The 23,255-nt window shown below is 38.0% G+C and overlaps 2 protein-coding genes across 2 annotated transcripts; both read right to left on the bottom strand.

Annotated features, from left to right (window-relative positions):
* Positions 1–6,008: 6,008 nt before the first annotated feature.
* LOC149044304 (uncharacterized) lies at positions 6,009–11,348 on the bottom strand. Its single transcript, XM_089210999.1, has 2 exons — positions 11,250–11,348; positions 6,009–10,702 (listed from the first exon to the last, which is right to left on the bottom strand). Exon 2 carries the CDS (start codon positions 10,458–10,460, stop codon positions 9,432–9,434), a length of 1,029 nt encoding a protein of 342 aa, XP_089067125.1. The 5' UTR covers positions 10,461–10,702; positions 11,250–11,348; the 3' UTR covers positions 6,009–9,431.
* Positions 11,349–15,477: 4,129 nt separating this feature from the next.
* LOC149044303 (uncharacterized) lies at positions 15,478–19,999 on the bottom strand. Its single transcript, XM_089208748.1, has one exon. The coding sequence runs from the start codon at positions 19,574–19,576 to the stop codon at positions 18,548–18,550; it is 1,029 nt and encodes a 342-aa protein (XP_089064874.1). The 5' UTR covers positions 19,577–19,999; the 3' UTR covers positions 15,478–18,547.
* Between the last annotated feature and the right edge of the window lie 3,256 nt (positions 20,000–23,255).

Below are 23,255 nucleotides of genomic sequence, written 5' to 3'. Positions count from 1 at the left end.
ATCTCTTGCTATGGCTCCTTCCTTTCAACTAAATCACGGCCTTAGAATCATAATCTACTTATTTCAAATACAATTCAGCATTTTTAGCCACTCTATGAGTTTCACACGCGGTACGTGTAACGTCTAATTATAGTGAACCATTTTTCCCAGTTAACCAATATAATTTTGTTCCCTAAGCTTAGAATCTCGCCCCGATGTTACCTTTGCGGTGCCTTTCCTTTAACTAAATTGTGGCATTAAAGCTCGGTTAAATTCAATTCTACCTACATTACTGTGGTACTTAACCGCACAATTTTCCTGAGAGTGCTGGGTTGTATCAATGTTGTTATGTAATACTTTGCGCATTACATAATGACATTTTTCCATAGTTGTTGTGAATCCACAAAACTTTGAATTTCTCATGCTCATAAAACTGAAAGTAATTTTTTTTCTTACTTGCCAGCCCATGAAAAGACCTAAAAGAATCGGCTCAAAATAAAAGTTGTTGCGAGCCAGTTTTGTTTCATAGGGTCATGTATATATACACAGTTTATGGCCCTCATTTACAAGGAGAAGCGAAAATTTTGGCACTAGAGTTGAACAGCTGTTGAGATTTCATTTGTCGTAAAGGAATTCTTTCGTCTACAATTTCGAATTATGGAAAATTTTTGAAAGTGCAAACTTCTTGTAGATTTGTTTAGCATGTGCCTCCAAGTCAGCCTGTTTACAAAACAAAGTAAATCGCATCGCATTATTTGATTCATAAACTTTTGCCTTGGAGTTTTTGTTCAACATTGACGCGCACTGAAATGAATTAGTCTTTTTCAATTACGTTGAATTATGATTACTGACCAAAGCAGTCAAGACGTAATAGCAGAGAAAGAAATGCGACAAAAAAATCTTGTCGCGCTCATTATTAACTTTGTAAAAAATAAATAACGAATGATCCTGACGGATGAACTGAAATGGAGAAAGTTGTAGGTATTGAGGCTTGAAGAGAATTGGGAGTCGACAGAGTTCGAACCCATGCGTCTCAGATACTAGTTAGGCGCGACTACCAACTGAGCTACGAACTCTACTGAAACCGGTGGTGGAATAAAAAGTCTCCTATGTAAAGAAATCTGACCCATTCATTTCTCAAAATCCGACCTTGTGAGAAGAGTAACTGAAAGTCGACTTTTTCATTTATAGCATACACAAATTTTGATCTGCGTAATTTCAGATTGGCCGGACGGTTTTTCTTCACAGCTGTTTTGCTTTTCTACGTTCCTACAGGGTGTGCGACTGCAATTGTTTTCAGAGTTCCAGATCGATCCCGAAGGTCATAGTCTTTGGAACCAACGATAAAGAGATGACCACTGTCTAGTCCAAGTAAGGAGAAGGTTCTTCAATCATGCTGCTCAGCTACCGTTCCAACTGGATTACCTCGACGGGCAATTCTCGCAGCAACGGGCGGGTGGATGGGTTAAGGTTTCCTGAGTCGTAGTATCTCTAGAACAGCATTCCTAAAACGGCGGTCTCGATACCAGTAAATTAAGGGAGTCAGCAAGGAATTCAATTGCACTAGCGTCTCTGTCAGACGGAAAGCTGAGTTCGACTGTAGTGGGGCCGGGAATATTTCAGAAAAAATGGAGATCAACAGTTTTGGAAGGAAGGATGAAAAGATAACAAGCGTGAGCAGTCCACATATCTTGGCCGTCTTCGATTCCATTTTCTGATTTGCAGTGAGTGGTACAATCTGGTTTTTCTTATGCTTTCGTACTCCAAGATACACCAAGATGTTATAGTAGGTAATGATTATCACACGAATTACCATCAAAGTACATTCGATGGCCATCCACATGTCGATGATCTCCATATCTTCCACCGTTACTGTCAGAATAGTAGCGGGAAGGTCAGTAAACGCGGCTACCAGCCAAGCAAATATCGAGAGTTTTATGAGAAGGCTCTTTGAAACGAGTACCTGATATTGAAGACCTTTCCGTATCGCTACGTTTCTCTCCCATGCAATGGCAGTCAAATGATACAGAGACAACACGGAAAGGAAATAAAGAACAGTGATATTAGCCAGGTCTAAATCACAAGTATGTTCAACGGGCATCTGGCGGAGAATTAGCACGTCTACCGTCGCAGATAACGGCATCGATACAGCGCCGACGAGAAGATCTACAAGGGCGAGGCTCCTGAGCAGAATATTGGACAATTTTTGCAGGTCTCTCCGTTTTACAACCGTTACGATCACTAACAGATTCATAAGAATTGTAACGGAGAGAGAAGTATTATGCTTCCCACAATGATCCAAGGGAAGGTAGTATTTTCTAAGTCCCAAGAAAAAAATTCATATTGCGAGCAAAAGAACACTGACCTATCAGTGGAGAAATTGTTGTTTGCTGTTTCTCCAGTGTCTGGTTCCATTTTGAGGCTTGTTTGGTGACTTTTACGCTTATCAGGTCTTCGATGATCGATCAGTGATAAGTTCCCGAGAAATCACAGCAAGCCAAGGGAAGATCGTCATAAATACGGCAATCTTTTGGTCACCTACGCTTGTTTCTTAAGCCGCTTGTTATCGCCCCATCTGTGTAGAATAATATTTCTCACACGGAAGATAAATATATGAGTGCCATGATTACAAGTAATAAACACCATCGTTCTTGAGTTGGGTGCTGTCAATCAATAGAAACAGCCGGATAGTGGACTAATAAAAAAAATTCAGTGATGAATAAAAGGGGTAAGTTTTACCGTTGATACTTAACAACTATTTACTGTAAATGAGGTGGCTAGTGGTGAATAATAAAGGAATTGAGAGTTTTAGTAGCCAACCAGAGTGCACCTTCACCGCTGTCCACTGTTTTATTATACACTTAATTTTTTTTGGCTTCCTTCTCCGCCCCAATAACTCTTTCTGCCAGTTTTTTTAGCATTTTAATCTCAAATATAAGATGAAATTGATGAACTTATTGCATTATACAGAAAACACTATAGATATAAACAGATGGAAGATATTTTTGCGAACTACAAAAGAAGAACAATAAATGCATTATTTTACGTTGCGAGGATATGCACAGAATTCAACTGAAATGGGATTTTGGCGATGGGTTCTCTGTCGTTTTCACCAATTTAGGCGCGTGCTAGTTTAATTTCACGCTTGTAGGGTCTTTACATGATGATCGATTAGTTACAAGCCCCTGAAGATATTAGAGCAAGCCTCGTAAGGATTCTATTAAATACTGCAATCTTGGGTCACCTGTACAGGTTTCTTTAACCGCCTGTGTTGGCCCATCTGTGGGGGCGACTTTTTTCACACGAAAGATACGTATGTGCAGTGCAAAGATTTCAAAACCGCTAATGATCCCGTTAAACTCAACATTCATTAAAGCTATCAACTGACAAACTTTACGAAAGAACAATACATGTATCATTTTATGTCGCGAGAAATGTTTTATGTCAACGGAAATTAGATCTTGGCGATGGGTTCTCTGTCGTTTTCAATAATTTAGGAGCACGCTGGTTTGATTTTACGCTAGTAGTGTCTTTGCGTGATGATCGATTAGTGAAAAAGCCATGAAGGTATCAGAGCAAGCCTCGTAAAGATTCTCTATAATGCGGCAACCTTGGGTTACCTGTACGACATTTTTCAAACGAAAGATACGTATATGCAGTACAAAGATTTTTAAAACCGCTAATGATCCCGTTAAACTCAATACTCATTAAAGCTTTCAATTGACAAACTTTACGAAAGAACAATGCAAGCATTATTTATGTCGCGCGGGTTTGCCCAGAATACTGAAATTAGATTTTAGCGATGGGTTCTCTGTCGTTTTCGCCAATTAAGGCTCGTGCTAGTTTAATTTTACGCTTGTAGTGTCTTTGCGTGATGATTGATTAGTTACAAAACCCTAAAGATATTAGAGTTAGCTTCGTAAAGATTCTCTTAAATACGGCAATTTGGGTTACCTGTGCAGGTTTCCTTAACCGCCTGTGTTGGCCAGACTTTTTTCACACGAAAGATACGTATATGCAGTGCAAAGATTTTAAAACCGCTAATGATCCCGTTAAACTCAATACTCATTAAAGCTTTCAATTGACAAACTTTACGAAAGAACAATGCAAGCATTATTTATGTCGCGCGGGTTTGCCCAGAATACTGAAATTAGATTTTAGCGATGGGTTCTCTGTCGTTTTCGCCAATTAAGGCTCGTGCTAGTTTAATTTTACGCTTGTAGGGTCTTTGCGTGATGATTGATTAGTTACAAAACCCTAAAGATATTAGAGTTAGCTTCGTAAAGATTCTCTTAAATACGGCAATTTGGGTTACCTGTGCAGGTTTCCTTAACCGCTTGTGTTGGCCAGACTTTTTTCACACGAAAGATACGTATATGCAGTGCAAAGATTTTAAAACCGCTAATGATCCCGTCAAGCTCAACACTCGTTAAAGCTATCAACTGACAAACTTTACGAAAGAACAATACATGTACTATTTTATATCGTGAGGGTCTGTACGGAATTCTAAGAATATTAGATTTTGGCAATGAGTTCTCTGTCGCTTTCATTAATTTAGGCGCACGCTTATATAATTTTACGCTTGTAGTGTCTTTGCGTTATGATCGAGTAGTGAAAAAGCCCTGAAGATATCAGAGCAAGCCTCGTAAAGATTCTCTAAAATGCAGTAATCTTGGGTTACCTGTGCAGGTTCCTGTACTGGCCCATCTGTGGGGACGACTTTTTTTACACGAAAGATACGTATGTGCAGTACGAAGATTTTAAAACCACTAATGATCCCGTTAAACTGAACACTCATTAGAGCTATAAATTGACAAACTTTATGAAAGAACAAAAAATGCATTAATTTATGTCGCGAGGGTTTGCACGGAATTCAGCGGAAATCAGATTTTGGCGATAGGTACTGTCGTTTTCACCAATTAAGGCGCACGCTAGTTTAATTTTACGCTTGTAGTGTCCTTGCGTGATGATCGATTAGTGAAAAAGCCTTGAAGATATCAGAGTAAGCCTCGTAAGGATCCTATTAATGCGGCAATCTTGAGTCACCTGTACAGGTTTCGGCTTTCAGTTGATCCTTTCCTTACGTACGTTTACTAGTTTTATCCAAAGTGCCACTATGTCACAACATACACGTTTAATTTTAGTAAAATTTTTACTCTTATCGTCCGTGCCAACAAATTTTTGCCAACAAATTTTTGTAAAAACGTTTCCTCCGGGGAAAAAAACGGTTTTTGGGCCTTGGCCCAATGAAGAGTAACCAGGTCCTGATGCCAATAAATTTTTTTTGAATACGTCCTTGAAAAAGTCTCCTCCCGGGGAAAAAAAAAAAGTTTTTTGGCCTTGGCCCGCGGAAATTGGGCCGAGGGGGCGAAGACCTGACACGTCAATGGACAGTTACCAGGGCTAACTCCTGCTGCCAATGAATTATTTTAAAAACATCGCTTAAGGGGTGCCCCTCTCGTGGAAAAAACTAAGCCGAGGGGGACTAGATCCTAAATTATTAATCAACGATGACAATATGCAACTACTGGTGCAGAAATTTTTTTTTCTAGAAACGTCGTTTAAGGGGTCTTCTATCGGTGAAAAAAACGGTTTTTGGGTCTTGGCCGCGCGGAAATCGTGCCGGGGAGGCAAAGACCCTGATATGTCAATGAAAGGTGACCAGACCTTACTTGTCATGCCAATGCTATTTGTTAACACGCATTTCTTTCGCTCTTGGTGCTGTAACTTTTTAAATGTTACTACACTTCATTTTCCAAATCAAAAACGTCAACAGATACCTTGCTCTAAATCTTGTACAACCAAGAAATTAATACGAATTTAAAATATCTACAACATAAGCTAACATGATGCAAGTGGTTGGTTCTCTTCATGAGAAAAAGTTACATGATTCAATTAAAAATGGTTCATTTTTCACTTCATATAAGCTGCACGTTCTGGTCCTCCTCTCGCCATAAATCAAAACCCCGTATGCAGAAAAGCCTGACAAAATGCTTTCCTGGAAGGTCAGCTGCACGCTGGGAATTTCACGTTTCTCGGTGCAGTCATAGACATGCAGGAATGCATGTCGCTATGTTGCGCCAGTAAACGTTGTCAACTGGCATATATGGATAATGCCAAGTGTAATGGCGTCAAGTGCTACAGCGAAGAAATAAGATAACAACTGGTATCTTAACGAATGAAGCTAAGATATCTCTTATGGTCAGAAACGATATAAATATAAAAGGTAAGAATTTCATTGGTTATTGAAAAAGTAAAATAAAAATAAAAAAATTAAATAAAATTAGGTACCGGTCATTGTTTATCGCGGAAAGAGGGGCAGGGCTGGGTTAAGGGTGGAGGGTGGTTGTCAGATACCTTTGGAGTTGAAAGTTGACAATCTCTCCACGCGCGCGGAATGTTTTCAAAATTGCTGATCGTAGTGGGTTTCTTGTCTGATAAGTCACCTGATCCAGCTGATGGATTACCAATCGTTCAGAAAATTAGACATGCAGTACTAGTAGAATATTGTGGTGCAATGATGTCATTTAATTGAGATTAAAAAAAAGATAAAGGAGAAAAAAAAAACACGATAAACTAGGCTATTTGGATTAAATTTATTTACAGGATTGATTTTTACAGAACAATATTTCTCTGACGAACTGTTCAACAAATGACTGTCTCAAATTACGCTTCGCTAATACAATCATTCGCACATCAATTATAACAAGTAAATCAGGTGAAATTATTTCACCTGTGCTATATGTTACGACCATGTTTGTCACCATCACCCAGATGTTCGCATCGACGTTCGGTTTCTGCTCGGACGACTTTCGGTTTCCCGATTGTTGCTTGGATCGTCCCACTGTCTACGTGAAACTACAGTACACAGCGGAGCTAACAATTGAGTGTTATAAAACCAAAACCACGATTAACTCTATAGCCAATCAAATCGAAGGTAAATTTCTTTAAGAATCAATGGGTGTTCAATGTAAAAGACATGAAAATTGCCATAAGCGCGGGAAATCGCCTTAGCGTGTCGAGGGCAAATTTTTTTCGGTTTTGCAACGGACAGGATTGTACGAGGTTTCTGGACCAGTCAGAGAACTAGGCCATACCGAAAAAGTTCCGAATTACTTTTGACACTCAATATTAAACAATGTTCTCCCAACAATTTAAAATCAATCTGAACTACTGTTGATGCGTCTGTGAAATATCTCTATTTCTGAAGAACACCTGTCCATGCCCTTTTAAACCAATATTAACTCGGGCACTTGAGTTAATTCAATTAAACTAAGACAGAAGTAAAGCAATTTCCAATTGAGTATCGAGAGAACTCCAAAAGTATTTTGGCTTTGCTTTACTTTCGTTATGTGATTGGCTCAAAAAAAAAAAAAAATAGTACAACTTTCTCAACTAATAAGATGCAAAACTAAAACAATCGCAACAATTTTTTCTCGTGCTTCAAGCGGTTTGATTCTTTTCACTTTCAGTTCTCATGAATATTGGCTAATGATAATGTAAAACTTCGCACGTTCTGATAGGCCATTGAATTTCCTTGGACTCGGTTTTTTAACACTGAATTTTAAATTGCTCCAATAACAGTAATTGCAGTCAATTTACTCAATAAATCATGTCTTCTACAAAGTCTTAATTACTTTACTTCCGATTTATCTTCCTTACATACTTATATTCCATGTAGGTATGTACAATCAACAATATTTTGGCTTAATATAAGAAATTTGGCAAATCTAGATTGGGAAAAACGCATAGAATAGTCACTGACCAAACAGTTTACAGTTCGTCAACAGTGAAAAAAAATTAATTTACCATTCAATGTGTTCCTTTGACTGATATATGAAAAAAGGGAAACATATTTGGCTACAGTTAGCCTCGATGACGGCATCTTCCAGGGTGAGAATCCTAATAGTTTCTTCTTTTCAGCTAAATCACGGCTTTAGAATCATTCAACTAAATTGTGGCATTAAAGTTCGGTAAAATTCAATTCTATTTACATAACTGTGGTAGTCTGCCGCACAATTTTCCTGTGAAAGCCGGCTTGAATCAATGTTGTTATGTAATACTTTGGGTATTACGTAATGGTTTTTTTCCATAGTTTTTGTGAATCCACAAAACTTTCAATTTCTCACTCTCATAAAACTGAAAGAAAATTAAAAGAAGTGGCTCGAAATAAAAGTTGTTGCGAGCCAGTTTTGTTACATAATGTTATATATATACACAGTCATCGTGCTCATTTACAAGGAGAAGCGAAAATTTTGGCACTAGAGTTGAACAGCTGTTAAGATTTCCTTTTTCGTCAAGGAATTCTTTCGTCTACAATTTTGATTTATGAATAATTTTTGAAAGTGCAAGCCTCTTGTTGACGCGCACTGAAACGAATTAACTAAATTGTGGCATTAAAGTTCGGTTAAATTCAATTCTACCTACATTACTGTGGTACTTTGCCGAATCATATTCCTGTGAGAGCCGGCTTGAATCAATGTTGTTATGCAATGCTTTGCGCATTACATAATGACATTTGTCCATAGTTGTTGTGAATCCACAAAACTTTGAATTTCTCATGTTCATAAGACTGAAAGAAATTTTTTTTCTTACTTGCCAGCCCATGAAAAGACCTAAAAGAATCGGCTCAAAATAAAAGTTATTGCGTGCCAGTTTTGTTTCATAGGGTCATGTATATATACACAGTTTATGGCCCTCATTTACAAGGAGAAGCGAAAATTTTGGCACTAGAGTTGAACAGCTGTTGAGATTTCATTTGTCGTAAAGGAATTCTTTCGTCTACAATTTTGAATTATGAGAAATTTTTGAAAGTGCAAACTTCTTTTAGATTTGTTTAGCATGTGCCTCCACGTCAGCATTTTTTTACAAAACAAAGTAAATCGCATCGCATTATTTGATTCGTGAACTTTTGCCTTGGAGTTTTTGTTCAACATTGACGCGCACTGAAATGAATGTCTTTTTCAACTACATTGAATTATGATTACTGACCAAAACAGTAAACACGTAATATGCAGAGAAAGAAATGCGACAATAAATATCTTGTCGCGCTCATTATTAATTTTGTAACGAATAAATAACGAACGATTCTGACAGATAAACTGAAATGGAGAAAGTTGTAGGTATTGAGGCTTGAAAAGAATTGTGATTCGACAGAGTTCGAACCCATGCCTCTCAGATACCAGTTAGACGCGACTACCAACTGAGCTACGAACTCTACTGAAACCGATAGTGGAATAAAAAGTCTCTTATGTAAAGAGATCTGACCCATTCATTTCTCAAAATCCGACCTTGAGAGAAAAGCAGCTGAAAGTCGACTTTTTTCATTTATAGCATACACAAATTTTCATCTGCGTAATTTCAGATTGGCCGAACGGTTTTTCTTCACGAGAAGAAGAAGCCTCAACGATAAAGAGATGACCACTGTCTAATCCAAGTAAGGAGAAGGTTCTTTAATCGTGCTGCTCAGCTACCATTCCAACTGGATTACCTCGACAGGCAATTCTCGCAGCAATGGGCGGGTGGATGGGTTGAGGTTTCCTGAGTCGTAGTATCTCTAGAACAGCATTCCTAAAACGGCGGTCTCGATACCAGTAAATTAAGGGAGTCAGCAAGGAATTCAATTGCATTAGCGTCTCTGTCAGACGGAAAGCTGAGTTCGACTGTAGTGGGGCCGGGAATATTTCTGAAAAAATGGAGATCAACAGCTTTGGAAGGAAGGATGAAAAGATAACAAGCGTGAGCAGTCCACATATCTTGGCCGTCTTCGATTCCATTTTCTGATTTGCAGTGAGTGGTGAAATCTGGTTTTTCTTACGCTTTCGTACTCCAAGATACACCAAAATGTTATAGCAGGCAATGATTATCACACAAATTACCATCAAAGTACATTCGATGGTCATCCATATGTCGATGACCTCCATATCTTCCTCCGTTACTGTCAGAATAGTAGCGGGAAGGTCTGAAAACACGGCTACCAGCCAAGCAAATATCGAGAGTTTTACGAGAAGGCTCTTTGAAACGAGTACCTGATATTGAAGACCTTTCCGTATCGCTACGTTTCTCTCCCATGCAATGACGGTCAAATGATACAGAGACAATATGGAAAGGAAATAAAGAACAGTGATATTAGCCAAGTCTAAATCACAAATATGTTCAACGGGCATCTGGCGGAGAATTAGCACGTCTACCGTCGCAGATAACGGCATCGATACAGCGCCGACGAGAAGATCTACAAGGGCGAGGCTCCTGAGCAGAATATTGGACAATTTTTGCAGGTCTCTCCGTTTTACAACCGTTACGATCACTAACAGATTCATAAGAATTGTAACGGGAGAGAGAAGTATTATGCTTCCCACAATGATCCAAGGGAAGGTAGTATTTTCTAAGTCCCAAGAAAAAAATTCATATTGCGAGCAAAAGAACACTGACCTATCAGTGGAGAAATTGTTGTTTGCTGTTTCTCCAGTGTCTGGTTCCATTTTGAGGCTTGTTTGGTGACTTTTACGCTTATCAGGTCTTCGATGATCGATCAGTGATAAGTTCCCGAGAAATCACAGCAAGCCAAGGGAAGATCATCATAAATACGGCAATCTTTTGGTCACCTACGCTTGTTTCTTAAGCCACATGAAGATAGATATGTGAAGTGCCATGATTACAAGTAATAAACACCATCGTTCTTGAGTTGGGTGCTGTCAGTTTATAGAAACAGCCGGATAGTGGACTGATAAAAAAAATTCACTGATGAATAAAAGGGGTAAGTTTACCGTTGATACTTAACAACTATTTACTGTAAAGGAGGTGACTAGTGGTTAATAATAAAGGATATTGAGAGTTTGAGTAGCCAATCAGAGCGCGCGTTCACCGCTGTCCATTGTTTTATTTTATACCAAATTTTTTTTGGCTTCTCTTGTCCACCCTAATAACTCTTTCTGCCGGTTTTTTCGCATTTTAATTTCAAATATAAGATGAAAGTGATGAACTTATTGCATTATACAGAAAACACTTTAGATACAAAACAGATGGAAGATATTTTTGCGCACTACAAAACAACAATACATGCATTATTTTATGTCGCGAGGATTTGCACGGAATTCAACAGAAATGGGATTTTGGCGATGGGTTCTCTGTCGTTTTCACCATTTTAGGCGCTTCCTATTTTAATTTTACGCTTGCAATGTCTTTAAATGATGATCGATTAGTTACAAACCCCTGAAGATATTAGATCAAGCCTCATAAGAATTCTATTAAATACGGCAATCTTGGCTCACCTGTACAGGTTTCTTTTACCGCCTGTGTCGGCCCATCTGTGGGGACGACTTTTTTCACACGAAAGATACGTATGTGCAGTGCAAAGATCTCAAAACCGTTAATGATCCCGTTAAACTCATCATTCATTAAAGCTATCAACTGACAAACTTTAAGAAAGAACAATACATGTATTATTTTATGTCGCGAGGGTTTGCACGGAATTCAACGGAAATTAGATTTTGGCGATAGGTTCTCTGCCGTTTTCACTAATTTAGGCGTATACTTGTTAAATTTTACTCTTGTAGTGTCTTTGCGTGATGATCGAGTAGTGAAAAAGCCCTGAATATATCAGAGCAAGCCTCGTAAAGATTCTCTAAAATGCGGCAATCTTGGGTTACCTGTGCAGGTTCCTGTATTGCCCCATCTGTGGGGACGACTTTTTTCATACGAAAAACTGCTAATGATCCCGTTGAACTCAACAGTAATTAAAGCTACCAATTGACAAACTTTACGAAAGAACAAAAAACGAATTATTTTATGTCGCGAGGGTTTGCACGGAATTCAACGGAAATCAGATTTTGGCGATGGGTTCTCTGTCGTTTTCACCAATTAAGGCGTGCGCTAGTTTAATTTTACGCTTGTAGTGTCTAGTGTCTTTGGGTGATGATCGATTAGTGAAAAAGCCTTGAAGATATCAGAGCAAGCCTCTTAAGGATTCTCTAAAATACGGCAATCTTGAGTCAACTATGCAGGTTTCGGTTTTTAGTTGATCCTTTCCTTACGCGCGTCTACTAGTCTCCTCCAAGGTGCTACGATATCATAACATGCATGTTTAATTTCAGTAAAATTTTACTCTTTTTTTTTCTGGTTCTTTATTCTTTAATTTAGCATTCAACGTAAGCTGTATTAAAAATGAGCTGTTTGAATGTATATCTTAGCCATTCCACTCTTTTTTTAAACGGGATCATTTGCAGTCCTCTGTTGGGATCATTTACGGTCAGAAAAAAAAAAAAAAAAAAAAAAAAAAAACTCTAGGCACTCTCTTGATAGCATGTTGTTTTGAATGCGAGTCGAACACAGAATGAGGCTCTTTGTAATTGAAATTCTCTTCACATCCGAACCTCTATTCAAATAAAAGAAAAATGTATGCATGAATGCAGTTATTCACCGAATATACAGAAAACGCTAGAATCAAAATGTCTAGAAATGACTAATCATGAAACCAAAGAAGGAAAATATATGCTTTTCACAGCGAGTTTTCCACAGAGTTTAACATCAGATTTTGTTGATGGTTTGTCCATCTTTTAGTTCCATAAGAATGCTTGTATGTATCTATGGTGACTGATTAGGGATAATCCCGCGAAAGCTTCGGGTAATTTTTGGTCATATTCTCATCAACGCAGCAATCTTTATTTGCTTAATGTCTGTTATTGGAACATCTGTTGAGATGACTTTCTCTCACTAAAGAAGAAACATACGTGTGTGATTTATTTCAGTTTGGTAGATTATTATTTACCGGAACAAACGAAAGAACACTAAGCTAAAAACACCTAGAATTGACTATTTCGGCCAAACACCTATGAAGAAGCTGCTCTTTTTTCCCTTTCATGATACGCAAAATCTGCCAAAAAATGAGAATGTTGAAAAAGAGGAAACATGGAATAATTCAGTTCAAATAAATGTGGGCAAACGATAATTAAAGCTAAGCGGCGTAGAAAATTCAAGTCAATTGGGGCGTAGAATAGATCAAATTAATAAAAAAACGCTTTGAATATGATCGATTAAATATTTTGAAAAGGACAAACGGTAATTTCAAGAGGATAATTAAAGCGGCATTAGTAAAATAGTCAATTTTGGAATATCGAGGAGCCAAGAAAGTAAATTAGTTGGGAGTGTAAATGAGGAACACATCTTTGCACGCGAACTGCTGCTAAATTGTTCTCCTCATTAAATTAGTATTTATCGGTGACATTGTGTAATAAACAGCTTACATAACTAAATACCCGAGGAAACCTATCGAAATACTGAGGCGCTTGTGGTACGGGGAGGGGTTGGGGGTGGGGGGGGAGGGTCGTCCGTGCCAACAAAATTTTGTAAAAACGTCCTTTAAAGGGTCTCCTCCCAGGGAAAAAACGATTTTAGGGCCCTCGGCGCGCGGAAATTGGGCCGAGGGGGCAAACAACCTCAAATCTCAATCAAAAGTGACTAGGCCTAACTCCTGGTGCTGACAAATTTTAGTAAAAACATTGTTTAAAGGGTCTCCTCCGTGGGAAAAAAGCGTTTTTTTTGGCCCTGGCCGCGCGGAAATTGGGCCGAGGGGGTAAAGACCCTGATATGTGAATGAAGAGTGACCAGGCCTAACTCCTGATGCCAATAATTTTTTTTAAAAACGTCCTTTAAAGGGTCTCCCGGTGAAAAAAACGGTTTTCTAGCGTTGGCCGTGCGGAGTTCGCTTCATTGAAAGAAACTAAAGTTCAAAATGAACTTGGGCTAAAATTCAAGAAACCAAATTATATCTAAATATAATTATTTTTTTTTAAATATTCAATTCAGGACACCATAACCGATTAGTGCCAAACATTATCTAGTCTGCGTCTTCCAGAGCCTTTGGTCAACTTTGTGGCCGAGCAATCTTTGACTGTGAAAAGCAATTTGTTAACACGACAAAGACAAAATAAGAAAAAAACAGCATCACAGAGGCTGTCGCATTTCTTGCGCTCTTGGTGCTGTAACTTTTTAAATGTAACTACACCTCACTTTCCATATCAAAAACGTTATCAGATACCTTGCTCTAAATCTTGCACAACCAAGAAATTAATAGGAATTTAAAATTTCTACAACATAAGCTAACATGATGCAAGTGGTTGGTTCTCTTCATGAGAAAAAATTACACGATTCAAGTAAAACTGGTTCATTTTCTCTCTTCATATAAGCTACACGTTCTGGTCCTCCTCTTGCCATAAATCAAAACCCCGTATGTAGAAAAGCCCAGCTTCTGCACATCGATGTGGTACAAAATGCTACCCTGGAAGGTCAGCTGCATGCGGGGAATTTCACGTTTCTCGGTGCCGTCAAAGACATGGAGGAATGCATGTCGTTATGTTGCGCCAGTAAACGTTGTCACCCGGCATATATGGAAATACCATAATAATTTCCGCTCTTTGTTAAAGCCTTTTTTATCGGTAAAACACATCTCCACGCTATTCGCCATTATATGACTTTTAAACATCAGATCTAGAGTACCCAAACAGACGAAACGGGGAAACAAACCTCCGTTTTGGAGATTATTTTTTTAAAAATCGATAGGCATCCTTCTGCTGGAAAGGTGAAAACGAAACAATAAGAAAAGATAAAACGCAAGCTATTAAAGTTAGTAAATATTAGAACGTGGACCGCGAAGCAAGGTAATAAGTCGCGTGATCATTTTAGTACCCTTTAAGGTCGGGATTGGTCATCATGTGAAAAGTTTTTGCTATGTTCTTTACAACAGGTTTACTGACTAATAGATAGAAGACACTGAAGAAAAACTTCAAATCCAGAGGAACAAGTAGACGTTATTTAGTAAAAAAGTCAAGGCCTCCTAGAGAGCCGACACCGTCATGTTGTTATGACGGCAACAATATTATCAAGAAAATTAGTAATAATATACTGACGAGGTCTGATATTTCGATATGATACGAGAAGATTTCTTGACCAGTGAAATGAATGAAGAGTAGTTCAGCTACCTGCTAAACAGTCTTTGAAAAATTAATTTGAAATCAAGAAATACTTTTAAATGTGTGAGACGCGATCAATTCCTTAATCAAGGATTGAGGAAAATGGTGCATGAATATCTTTCAAATTTGACAGTTTTGATACTGGTTTTAATGCAATGAGCGAGGGAAACATGAGCCATAGACCTTTGCTGCCAACTGAGTTTGTTTCTTCCAATCGACGAAGCAATTAAGGCTATATTAGACGTCAACTAAATGTAATACAGCTAAAAAAAAATATATGTAAATATCTGAAAAGATCGTCATTAACTTCGATCGAAATATTTATAAGAGGGGACCAATCTCTATAGGGCAAGCTTAAAGTTGACAATCTCTCCACGCGCAGAATGTTTTCAACATTGCTGATCGTAGCAGGTCTCTTGTTTGATAAGTCACCTAATCCAGCTGATGGAATGCCAATCGTTCAGTCAATCAGACACTTAACAGAAAATCAGACAGGACAGGTAGAAAATTATGGTGCAATAATGTTATTTAATCGAGATTTTAAAAAAACAAGGTAAAGGAGAAGAAAAAAAAAACGCGATGAACTAGGCTATTTGGATTAAATGTATTTACAGGTATGATTTTTACAGAACAATATTTCTCTGACGAACTGCTTAACTTAACTAATGACTCTTTCAAATTACGCCTCGCTAATACAGTCATTCGCACATCAATTATGACAAGTAAATTAGGTGAAATTATTTCACCTGTTTTATATGTTACGATCATGATAGTCACCATCACCTAGATGTTCGGATCGACGTCCGGTTTCTGTTCGGATGACTTTCGGTTTCCATAGTGTTGCTTGTATCGTCCTACCGTCTCGAAAACTGGACATGAAGCTACATTACACGGAGGAGCTAACAATTGAGAGTTTTTTTAACAGAGTCTTATAAAACCAAAACCACCGTAAAATCTAAAGCCAATCAAATCAAAGGTAAACTTCTTTAAGAATCAATGGGTGTTCGGTTTAAAAGCATGAAAATTGCCATAAGCGCGGGAAATATTCTCAGTGTGTCCAGGGCAAAATTTTTTTTCGGTTTTGCATCGGAAAGGATTGACGAGGTTTCTGGACCAATCAGAGAACTAGGCCATACCGAAAAAGTCCCGAATTACTTTTGACACTCGATACTGAACAATGTTACAGTAATTTAAAATCAATCCTAAATACTGACGATGCGTCTGTGAACTCACTTTCCGGAGAACACCTGATCATGCCCTTTTAAACCAATATTCGCCCAGGCACTTGAGTAAATTCAATTAAACTCAGACAGAAGTAGAGCAATTTTCAATTGAGTATCGAAAGAAATCCAAAAGTATTTTGGCTTTGCTTTACTTTCGCTAGTGATTAGCTCAAAAAAATAGCGCATTTTTCTCAACCAAACAAATGCAAAACTAAAACAATCGCAACAATTTTTTTAATAATAATGTAAAACTTCGTCCTGATTGGCCATTGGATTTCCTTGGCTTCGGTTTTTTAACACTGAATTTTAAACTGCTTTAATAAAGTAATAGCAATCAACTTACTAAATCATATCTTCTGCAAAGTTTTAATTACTTTACCTCCGATTTATCTTCCCCATCTACTGACATGTGCGTATGTACAATCAACAACATTTTGGCTTGATATAAGAAATTTGGCAAACTTAGATTGGGAAAAACGCATGGAATAGTCACTGGCCAAACAGTTTACAGTCTGTCAACAGCGAAAAAAAATTAATTTACTATTCAATGTGTTCCTTTGAGTGATTTGTGAAAAAAGGGAAACGCTTTTGGCTACAATTAGCCTCGATGACGGCATCTTCCAGGGTGAGAATCCTAATAGTTTCTTCCTTCCAGCTAAATCCCGGCTTTAGAAGCATAAGCTACTTATTTTAAATGTAATTCAGTTTGCATCGCATTTTGAGCCATTTTATGAGTTTCACACGCGGTACATGTAACGTCTAACTGTAGTGAAACATTTTTCCTAGCTAACCAATATAATTTAGTTCCCTAAGCTTAGAATCTTGCCCCGATGTTACTTTTGCGGTGCCTGTCATTCAACTAAATTGTGGCATTAAAGTTCGGTAAAATTCAATTCTACTTACATAACTGTGGTACTCTGCCGCACCATTTTCCTGTGAGAGCCGGTTTGAATCAATGTTGTTCTGTAATACTTTGGGCATTACATAATGGCTTTTTTCCATAGTTTTTGTGAATCCACAAAACTTTCAATTTCTCACGCTCATAACATTGAAAGACAATTTTTTTTCTTATTTGCCAGCCCATGAAAAGGCCTAAAAGAATTGTCTCGAAATAAAAGTTGTTGCGATCCACTTTTGTCACATAATGTTATATATATATATACACAGTCGTCGCGCTCATTTACAGGGAGAAGCGAAAATTTTGGCACTAGAGTTGAACAGCTGTTGAGATTTCCTTTGTCGTCAAGGAATTCTTTCGTCTACAATTTTGATTTATGAATAATTTTTGAAAGTGCAAACCTCTTGTAGATTTATTGAGCATATGCCTCTACGTCAGTGTGTTTACAAAACAGAGTAAATCGCATCGCATTATTTGATTCGTTTACTTTTATCCTTGGAGTTTTTGTCCAAACACTAATGCGCACTGAAATAAATTAACTAAATTGTGGCATTAAAGTTCGGTTAAATTCAATTCTACTCACATTACTGTGATACTTTACTGCATCATATTCCTGTGAGAGCCGGCTTGAATCAATGTTGTTATGTAATACCTTCCGCATTACATAATGGCTTTTTTCCATAGTTTCTTTCAACTTCTCACGCTCATAACACTGAAAGAATATTTTTTCTTATTTACCAGCCCATGAAAAGACCTTTAAAAATTGGCTCGAAGTAAGAGTTGTTTCGAGCCAGTTTTGTTACATAAAGTTAGATATAAATGCCGTTTGTTGCGCTCATTTTCAAGGAGCAGCGAAAATTTTGGCACTAGAGTTGAATAGCTGTTGAGATTTCATTGTCGTTAAGTAATTCTTTCGGCTACAATTTTGAATAATGCGAAGTTTTTGAAAGAGCAAACCTCGCATCATCGCATCGCATCATTTGACCTTGGAGTTTTTGTTCAACATGGAAGTGCACTAAAATAAATTAGTCCTTTTGAACTACGTTGAAGTATGATTACTGACTAAAGCAGTCAACACGTAATACGCAGAGAAAGAAATGCGACAAAAACAATAGAGTCGCGCTAATTGTTAACTTTGTAACAAAATACAAATAAATAACGAATGATCCTGACAGATGAACTGAAATGGAGAAAGTTGTAGGTATTGAGGCTTGAAGAGAATTGTGATTCGATAGAGTTCGAGCCCATGCCTCTCAGGTCTAGTACAGATTTTGATCTGCGTAATTTCAGGTTGACCGGACGATAATTCTTTATGGGTCACAGCCGTTTTGCTTTTTTACGTTCTTATTGGCTGGACGACTACAATTTTTTTCAGAGTTCCAGATCGATACCGGAGGTCATAAGACTGAGAAGCCTTTGGAATCAACGATAAAGAGATGACCACTGTCTAATCCAAGTGAGGAGAAGGTTCTTCAATTATGTCATGCTGGCTGCTCAGTTAACGTTCCAACCGGATTACTTCGACAAGCAATTCTCGCAGCAACGGGCGGGTGGATGGGTTGAGGTTCCCTGAGTCGTAGTATCTCTAGAACAGCATTCCTAAAACGGCGGTCTCGATACCAGTAAATTAAGGGAGTCAGCAAGGAATTCAATTGCACTAGCGTCTCTGTTAGACGGAAAGCTGAGTTCGACTGTAGTGGGGCCGGTAGTATTTCTGAAAAAATGGAGATCAACAGTTTTGGAAGGAAGGATGAAAAGATAACAAGCGTGAGCAGTCCACATATCTTGGCCGTCTTCGATTCCATTTTCTGGTTTGCGGTGAGTGGCACAATCTGGTTTTTCTTAAGCTTTCGTACTACACGATACACCAAGATGTTATAGCAGGCAATGATTATCACACAAATTACCATCAAAGTACTTTCAATGGTAATCCATATTTCGACGATCTCCATATCTACCTTCGTTTCCATCAGAATAGTAACGGGAAGGTCTGTAAACACAGTTAGCAGCCAAACAAATATCGAGAGTTTTACGAGAAGGCTCTTTGAAACGAGTACCTGATATTGAACGCCTTTCCGTATCGCTACGTTTCTCTCCCATGCAATGACAGTCAAATGATACAGAGACAATACGGAAAGGAAATAAATAACGGAGATATTAGCCAAGTCTAAATCACAAATATGTTCAACGGGCATCTGGCGGAGAATTAGCACGTCTACCGTCGCAGATAACGGCATCGATACAGCGCCGACGAGAAGATCTACAAGGGCGAGGCTCCTGAGCAGAATATTGGACAATTTTTGCAGGTCTCTCCGTTTTACAACCGTTACGATCACTAACAGATTCATAAGAATTGTAACGGGAGAGAGAAGTATTATGCTTCCTACTATAATCCAAGGGAAGGTAGTATTTTCTAAGTCCCAAGTGAAAACTTCATATTGCGAGCAAAAGAACACTGACCTATTGGTGAGGAAATGGTTGTTTGCTGTTTCTCCATGGTTTGGTTCCATCCTAAGGCCTGTTTGGTGACTTTAACGCTTATCGGGTCTTTGATGGTCGCTCAGTGAGAAGCTCCCGAGAAATGACAGCAAGCGTAGTGAAGATTGTCATAAATACGGCAATCTTTTGATCACCATTACATTTTTCTTAAGCCGCTTGTCGTCACCCCATCTGTGCAGAAGGATTTTTCTCACACGGAAGACAGATATGTGAAGTGCAGAGATTACTGGTCATGAACACCGTCGTTCTTGGGTTGGGTGCTTTCAGTTAATAGAAACAGCCAGATAGTGGACTAATAAAAAAACTACTGTTAATGGTTAACAACTCTTCACCGCAGTGAAAGTGGCTAGTGGTGGATATTTACCGAGCTGCGAAACGGTGTGGTGAATATCTACCGCCACCGACACTGAAGTACATAGTTGTTTTAGATATAATAAAACGATGAAATAACATAGCTCAAAAAGATAATTTTATATCATATATTGCTACAACGATTACAATGTTTTTGGGCGTTAATCCCTTGGGAGTTGCTCGGAAGTGAATATCAATAGATATTGGGAGTTTGAGCAGCCAATCAGAGCACGCCTTGAACACTGTCTGCTGTTTTAGTATATACGAATTTTTATTTTTTAAAATTATTTTTTTTAATCTTTTGGCTTCTCTTCTCCGCCCTAATAATTCTTTCTGCAGGTTTTCGCATAAGGCATTTTGGTAACATACTGCTCTAGATGCTGTCAAAAAACACAAAATGAGAAACGTATTTGAAAGCTTCACCCATTTCTCGCTGTTTGAATTTCAAATATAAAATGAAAGTGATGAACTTATTGCATTATACAGAAAACACTATAGATACCAGACAGATAGAATTTAATTTTATGAACTATCAAGGAACAATACATGCATTGTTTTACGTCTGCGAGGTTTTGCAGGGAATTCAACGGAAATCAGAGTTTGGCCATGGGTTCTCTGTCGTTTTCACCAATTTAGACGCGTGCTTGTTTACTTTTACGCTTGCAGTGTCTTTACGTGATGTTCGATTAGTTTTAAACTCCTGAAGATATAGGGGCAAGATTCGTGAAGATTCTCTTAATACCGCAATCTTGGATCGCCTGTGCAGGTTTCTAAACCGCCTGTATTGGCCCATTTGTGGGAACGGCTTTTTTCACACGAAAGATACGTTTGTGCAATTCAAAGATTACCAAACTGTTAATGATCCCGTTAAACTTAACTTTCATTAAAGGTATCAACTGACAGACTTTAAGAAAGGACAATACATGCATTATTTTTTGTCGCAAAGTTTTGCTCGGAATTACACGGAAATAAGATTTTGGCGATAGGTTCCCTGTCGTTTTCACCAACTAAGGCTCGTGCTAGTTTAATTTCACGCTTTCAGTGTCTTTGCGTGATGATAGATTAGAGACAAACCCCAAAAGATATCAGAGCAAGCCTCGTAAAAAGATTCTCTCAAATGCAGCAAGCTGAAGCCACCTTTAGAGGTAATTTTTGGTTATATTCTCATCAACGCAACAATCTTTATTACTTAAACCGCCTGTTGTTGAGACATCTGTTGAGATGACTTTTTCTCTCACTGGTGAAGAAACATACGCGTGTGATCTATATCAGTTTGGTAGATAATTATTTACCGGAAAAAACGAAAGAACACAAGGCTCAAAACACAGAATTGCCTAGGTAATTAAAGAGGTATTAGTAAAATAATCAATTTTGGAATATCGAGGAGCCAAGAAGTAAGTTGGGAGTGTAAATGAGGAACACATCTGTGTACACGAGTACACTGCTGCTAAATTACTCTCCTCATTAGATTATTATATATCTGTGACTATATAACTATATAATACCTGGGGAAACCTACCGAAATGCTGAAGCTAAAGTGGCACGGGGAAGGGAGGGGGGGGGAGGCTGCTAAACTGTTTTCTTCTTTAGATTATTATTTATCTGTGGCATTGTGTAATAAATAACTTATATAACTAGATACCCGGGGAAACCTACCCGTTAAATCTTTTGTGAGTTCGCTTCATTGAAAAGAAACTAAACAAATCTTTTGTGAGTTCGCTTTATTGAAAAGAAACTAAACTTCAAAATGCTGAAACAGCTTGACTTATTAGACTTTGCAAAAATAAAATTCAAGACACCAGATCATGTTTAAATATATTTTATTTAAAACATTCAATTCACGACATCATAACCGATCAGTGCCCAACATTATCCAGTATGCGTCTTCCAGAGCCTTTGGTCAACTTCGTGGCCGAGTAATCATTGACTACCGTAAGATATCTGTTGACACGTTAAAGACGAAAGAAGAAAAAAACAGCAATACAGAGGCAGTCGCATTTCTTTCGCTTTTAGTGCTGTAACATTTTAAATGTTATTACACTTCATTTTCCAAATCAAAAAACGACAACAGATACCTTGCTCTAAATCTTGTTCAACCAAGAAATAAATTCGAATTTAAAACATCTACAACATAAGCTAACATGATGCAAGTGGTTGCTTCTCGTCGTGAGAAAAAGTTACATGAGTCAACTCCCATTACAAAGCAGAGACGCTCTCGAGACGCAAGCAGCAATAGGAAATAGAATGCAATTACTTTTGGCGCCCTTCGATATCTTCTGAAAAATTGGTAAATAGTCGTGTTTTTTTTTATCTTTTGGCTTCTCTCCTCCACCCTTATAATTCTTTCTGCCGGTTTTCGCATTTTCGAATATCTGGCTTGATACAGACTAAAAGCGTGCAGAAGGCATTTGGTAACATGCTGCTCTAAATGCTGTCAAAAAACACAAAATGAGAAACGTTGTATTTGAAAGCTTCACTCAATTCTTATCATTTGAATTTCAATTATAAGATGAAAGTGATGAACTTATTGCATTACACAGAAAACACTATAGATACCAGACAGAAAGAATTTACTTTTGTGAACTACCCAGGAACAATACATGCATTGTTTTATGTTGGCGTGGTTTTGCAGGGAATTTAACGGAAATCAGGTTTTGACCATGGGTTCTCTGTCGTTTTCACCAATTAAGGCTCGTGCTTGTTTACTTTTACGCTTGCAGTGCCTTTACGTGATGATCGATTAGTTACAAACTCCTGAAGAAGAGCAAGACCCATAAAGAAACTCTTAATGCGGCAATCTTGGATCGCCTGTGCAGGTTTCTAAACCGCCTGTATTAGCCCATTTGTGGGAACGGCTTTTTTCACACGAAAGATACGTTTGTGCAATGCAAAGATTACCAAACCGTTAATGATCCTGTTAAACTTAACTTTCATTAAAGGTATCAACTGACAAACTTTACGAAAGAACAATACATGCATTATTTTTTGTCGTGAAGTTTTGCTCGGAATTAAACGGAAATAAGATTTTGGCGATGGGTTCTCTGTCGTTTTCACTCGTGCTAGTTTAATTTTACGCTTTCAGTGTCTTTGCATGATGATAGATTAGAGACAAACCCCAAAAGATATCAGAGCAAGCTTCATAAAAAGATTCTCTCAAATGCGGCAAGCTGAGGCCACCTTCAGAGGTAATTTTTGGTTATATTCTCATCAACGCAACAATCTTTATTACTTAAACCGCCTGTTGTTGAGACATCTGTTGAGATGACTTTTTCTCTCACTGGTGAAGAAACATACGTGTGTGATCTATTTCAGTTTGGTAGATAATTATTTACCGGAACA

Source organism: Pocillopora damicornis, chromosome 6 (genome assembly GCF_964200805.1).
Source record: "Pocillopora damicornis chromosome 6, jaPocDami1.2, whole genome shotgun sequence".
NCBI lineage: Eukaryota > Metazoa > Cnidaria > Anthozoa > Scleractinia > Pocilloporidae > Pocillopora > Pocillopora damicornis.
The sequence above is the reverse complement of the archived record's forward strand: the minus strand, read 5'-3'. Positions and strand labels throughout refer to the sequence as shown.

Excerpts from the sequence above, each read along its gene's own strand:
- LOC149044304 (XM_089210999.1), bottom strand. The coding sequence starts at position 10,460 with ATGGAACCAGACACTGGAGAAACAGCAAACAACAATTTCTCCACTGAT.
- LOC149044303 (XM_089208748.1), bottom strand. The coding sequence starts at position 19,576 with ATGGAACCAAACCATGGAGAAACAGCAAACAACCATTTCCTCACCAAT.